The 5,537-nt window shown below is 29.2% G+C and overlaps 1 protein-coding gene across 11 annotated transcripts in view; it reads left to right on the forward strand.

Moving 5' to 3' along the window:
- Nucleotides 1-691: 691 nt before the first annotated feature.
- Nucleotides 692-5,537, forward strand: part of mask (multiple ankyrin repeats single KH domain) — a 58,980-nt gene continuing 54,134 nt past the window's right edge. For 5 of the 11 annotated variants that reach the window (XM_014415418.2, XM_014415426.2, XM_014415423.2 and 2 more), the window contains exons 1-5: nt 692-1,035; nt 1,889-2,030; nt 2,105-2,188; nt 3,419-3,572; nt 5,264-5,408. In XM_014415418.2, coding sequence (XP_014270904.1) covers nt 841-1,035; nt 1,889-2,030; nt 2,105-2,188; nt 3,419-3,572; nt 5,264-5,408 — 720 coding nt within the window. In that variant the 5' untranslated portion in view covers nt 692-840. Of the gene's footprint in view, nt 1,036-1,581; nt 1,808-1,888; nt 2,031-2,104; nt 2,189-3,418; nt 3,573-5,263; nt 5,409-5,537 lie in introns of those variants that run through there. The other 6 variants (XM_014415421.2, XM_014415419.2, XM_014415424.2 and 3 more) reach the window with 4 other exon arrangements.

The following is a 5,537-nucleotide window of genomic DNA, read 5'->3' on the forward strand; positions in this document are numbered from 1 at the left end:
TTAAATTTATGATAAACTATAATAGTTACAACGCCTTGTGACACGGATTAGTTCTCTAAATAGCGTTTTTATTGTATTAAATTTGTGTTTTATATCATTGCATGTTGCATATATATTTATTGCATGATATATCAAAGTATAATTATATCGAGAAAGTTTTTATGCAACTATTCAGTTAAATTTTGTTCCGTCATGTAATACATATTTTACTTTAAAGTTGAGTATATAAGCACAGCATTTTCTTGCCCACATTTCACCAACTTTCCTTCGAGCTCATTGGTCAATTAGTTTATTCTGGTTTGTTAGCTATGGGTTTTGTTTGTTTTTTTCAGAAAAGAGTGGTCACTATTAGTTATTATAATTAATTTTGGAAAATAATTTAAAATTAATTATTATACAGGGAAAAATATATTGTTTGTAGCAATTCGTAAATAAGTAATTTACGAATTATCCCACAATAGCAGAAATTTCAAACACTAGTAGTAATGAAAATGAAATTATTTGTAACGCATGAAACTGGAATTTTATATTAGTATGGAGGGAAATATTTAAAACAAAAATCTATATTTCTAACGAAATTAGTAAGAGGCTACACCGAGAGATGTCAGGATTAACAAGTAGTACAAAGAATGACCAGCAGATAGCAGCACCTCTCTTGTAGCGGAAGAACCTGGAAGAGAAGTGGAGGGGGGATGAATGTGTAGTAGGTAGACATGGCGAGTGTTAATTTGGGTGCATGACGATTATTGCATTAGAATTACATTATTTTATTAAGTGCAAAGTGATTTTGCTATATATTACTCTTTTTTTAGTTATATAGATTATATGTGAACTATAAAAATGCAGAATGTTGGACAGGATAATACTCCCGATAACAAGAAGCTAGATAAAGTGAATGCCCATGAAATAGGGAAATCGTCAACTCCCCAGTCTTCGAATTCGAGTCCTACCAAGTCGGACACTGATCCATTTTCTGAAATAAATCCGAGGTTTTTATCGGATTCATCTGAAAGTGAAGAAGAGGAATCGTCTGAGGTAAATTTCTGTAATGTATCCCACATAGTGCCGTGAGTTGGTCTGGGCGAATAGATTCAATGAACCTGAGCCAGACATCTTGTAACTTAGTCATAGTTATACATCTTAAACTATTTCTTTTGACGATTTCTTAGTTATTTGGGTTCAGTATTAACCTCAATAGTTTTATTTGATGTATTTACAGTATACTATATATAAGTGGAGGGGCAAGTTTTAATATGGGAACACAAAGGCATGAAGGCCCATTAGCCAATGCCCTAACCATTTATGAGTGGCTATTTTTTAAAGATAAATAATTTATATTTCTTTTATTTTATAATACGAATTTGAATATGTAACCTGTAATATTCTAATACACATCTATTCCAGTTTTCAAATAATATGTGGTTTAATGTTGTCTTTAGTCCTTTCTTCCTCTATTTTGGGGTTATATTTATTACATTGTAAATTTTATGTTTTGATGAAAATTGTATTCAATGCATATGATCTTATTATATTGTGTGTAAAGGTTAATACTTGGTTAGTTCTTGTTTTTCAGTCCCTTTTTTTCTCTTTTTTTTTTTCTCCTGGACTCTCTAGTCATGTCTTTCTCTTCCAAAATAAACTATATGTTTGTCGATCATTTTCTTCCCATTAATTGTTCACAATTTTTTATTAGGTATCTTAAATTAAGTTTTTCTTGAGCTACGCAGTTTAGCTAACATGAGCTATTCATTAGCCTTTATTCAGACGTGAATGATAAATTTCTTGATTTGTTTTAAAGGTTTGAATGGTAATGTTTACAGAACCTATCTATGTTCTTCTTGTAATTGTAGTTAAAAGTTTTATAGAGCATGGCCTTAATATTTTACAGGTGGAGTCCTTTGTGATAGGGGATTTGGAGGAGCCTGAAGGCAGGCTTCAATCTTCTAAGTTTCTATTATCTCAGGAAGATGTGGATCCAACGGTTGACCCAGAAACTCAGGCTAGGCTCGAGGCTCTTCTCGAGGCAGCAGGTAACCTTAGCGCAAATATATATCCCGTACCCTCATGTTGACCCCCAACTCTTTTGAAATGTTTTGTTTTTCAGGGAATAATGGGATCAATAATAGAAATCAATCAAAGCCTAAACTGCCGAACTCGTTTTTGAGGCACATTAAAGGTTTATCAAATTGTAAATATCTGAATAAAACTCTTTTTTTTTTATTTGTATTTTGTGATTGTGAGGTTATGATGTTTCAAAATAGTATGTGATTTTTACTTTTTTTTTTTTTTATCTATGGAGTTTTGCTGGTTATTATTAGTGCCCAATGGTCGATAATTGTTTAGTTTCTGTTGTTCTTCATTTACTGTTAGATTGCTGTTGACTGACATATGTTTTTGTCTTCTGTATACAATATTTTAGATTTAATATTTTTTTTTATTCTATTAGTTTCTTTAAAACGAATCTTTTCTCACTTTTCTAAAGGTCAAGACTATTTATTCTTCTATTATTAAGTGGCAGTTAATCTTTTGAAAAATAAAAATGCCATTGATGTCCTTACTGTTTCTGGCATATTTTAGGGCTTTCTTATTTTCTCCTACTCCTTTATATTATATTGATGTTAATGGATGTGAAATTTTCTTCAAAAATAATATTTAAAAAAGGCAGTACTTGATGTATGTTTAAATTTTATTTATTATTATTCTTTTATACAGTTCTTAGCTTGTTTTTAATTCAATTTACCTTATCTAATGGGTATTTTGCCTAAATGCTGCATTTATTACTAATTTTTTTGGTAGATTAATTTATTCTTGGAGTCAGTTTGTACACCTAATTAATGTTAATTTTCTTCTTTTTTTTTTATTTTGGAACAGTTAATTTGTTTAATTGTGATTTCGCATTGTTAAAGTTTTTGTCACTATATTATTTCAATAATAGATATACTAACCTATCCTGTTGTCAAGTGCTATAAAATATTCACTTCCCTGAATTTCATATTTTCTAATTACTTTGTGGATGTTATTCAAGACATACCATAATGATATCCATATCATATCATCTTTCAAGACAAATTATATACATATATATAAATTAGTATATCTAAAACCTATATTTATAGTAGTTTCCTTAAAAATATAAATCAATAATGTGCAACCTCAGAAGAGCAATGAAACAAACAGGTGTCGATTAATTGTTGTTTTTTAACCTTTTACTTCTAGGATTTGATTGTAAATTATTGCTGTGGAATATAACCCTTCTATTTAAAAGTGCCTTTAGACAATTTTATTTTATTTTTTAAATCTTTATTTTTCTTCTGAATTAAATCTGTTAATGGATCTTATTTTGAGGTTGCACTTATAAAACCATAGATTAGTCATTGTTTAGGATCACATGCTCTAACACGCCGGTTGCTCGCGCTAGGTATAGGGAAGCTGGCTACAGGGGATGGTAAACAACTAGCTGACCCAGAAGTACTCAGGAGGCTAACGTCAAGTGTTTCCTGTGCCCTCGATGAGGCAGCAGCGGCCCTCACAAGGATGAGAAGTGAGAACAATCCCAGGCCACAACCTGAGAGGTACGTCTTTTTTTTAAATATGTTTGAATCTATTCTGTTTTTGCTTTATACATCACCCCAATTCATTTCCCATTTTCTACCCACAATTTTTATATTAAATATGATATTTTGTTATTTGCTAGAAACATTTGTAGATTCAGTGTTCACTTTTCCTTAAAAATTTGTCTTTATATTCTGTGCTGTATTATTTCTTTTGATCCATGATTACACAAATAATTTGTTATGGCATTTCTCATTTATATTTATAACAAATAAGGTTTGTGAAATCTTTATACATTTTTATCCAGTTTTATTTACTTTTCTTCTGATCATGCATTTTTATAATTTGCATATTCTGAAAGAAAATCTTTGTGTCTAGTATATAAAAAACATCTTCTTTTAGCTAAGAAAACGCTGAAAGCTTGCTTACTTGATTTTATTGGAAGTACATTTAACAGCACTGTAATTATCTTCTGTTCTCACCCATTTGTTTAATATTTTCTGAATTAACAATGTTACAGCGTGTTGTACTGAGGAATGTAAGTTTGTATCCTCTCCTTTCCCTCCCTAGAGTTATTTGCTATAGCAATATATATATTGGTCTCCAATATACCTTAAAAAGAGAATTTATTTTTGAAAGGAATATGGTCCGGGTGCGGTCAAAAAAACTCAAATAGTAGAAATATACTATTTTAATGAGCCAACGTTTCGCCCCACGTTGGCTCATTAAAATAGTATATTTCTACTATTTGAGTTTTTTTGACCGCACCCGGACCATATTCCTTTCATCTTTACACACGGTCAATCAATAATCTTCCAGAATTTATTTTCTTTTTGTCTCAGTGTCATATTTTTAAAACACTGCTAAAAAGTTAACCTGTTTCGGCTTGAGCAAGTTTCTTCAATATATCCAATTTATCTTCCCTGTTTATGAAGGTTTTGTTGTGGGAAGGTTACTTTTCACTATTTTGAAGAATTGTCTTTAATGCACTTAATTTATAATAATTTCTTCTTAATTTGTTAACATTTCGTTTTTTTGTTGAATTGATGAATTTTCCACTAATACAGATATCTTTTTATTAGGTTTAAACTTTGTTATGAAGTATAATTTAAAGAAAATCAATTAATTTAATTGCTACCTGAATTGTGGAATTTTTTTGTTGAAAGCCATTTATAACACATAGGTAATGAAAATTATAAATGCTCTTTGAATTGCGTTTTTTTTTTTTTGTTTTTTTTTTAATTGAAGCAATTTACATTACAGTTATTTTTGTTTTTTTTTTAATTGAAGCAATTTACATTACAGTTATTTTTGTTTTTGACAGTAATAATTGCTATTTGTGCATTACTTTTTGTTTTTATTTAATTATTATTGATTAAACTAATAAACTTCTTACCAATAAAAGTTACATTATTGAACTATTTGGTTGAAAATTATTTATCTGTGATCAAAAATTTGAATTTCATTAATCCTGTCTTTTCTGCACCAAATTTAGCACATAACATCTAACTTAATGCACAAATAAAATTGTTCATATTCACAACTTTATTACAATAGAGTCAATATTTGTTATTTCTTTAGATTAATTTAGAACTCATTACAAACTTTTATGGGATGTGAAATATTTTTTCATTTTTATAAAATCCTTATTTTCATCTAATAACTTAACTTTTTCCTTTCTTTATTTCATATTTTGATGTTATCATTTCAGGTCTCTCGTTGAAGCATGTACAGATGGTGATGTAGGTACAGTAAAAAAATTACTGACTGAAGGTAGGAGTGTACATGAAACTACTGAAGAAGGGGAAAGTCTTTTATCATTAGCCTGTTCCGCAGGATATTACGAATTAGCTCAGGTTTGATATTATTGTTATTATTTTTTTGTCATTGTATTGTTTAGACAAAATTGTTTGTATAGATTTAAAATAGTGAAATATTTTAACTTTTAGTTATAGTAGAAAATTTCTTCCTGATCTATATATGAT

The sequence above is a fragment of the Halyomorpha halys genome, unplaced genomic scaffold (assembly GCF_000696795.3).
Source record: "Halyomorpha halys isolate HHAL.00 unplaced genomic scaffold, Hhal_1.1 Scaffold100.1, whole genome shotgun sequence".
In the NCBI taxonomy this organism is placed as follows: Eukaryota; Metazoa; Arthropoda; class Insecta; order Hemiptera; family Pentatomidae; genus Halyomorpha; species Halyomorpha halys.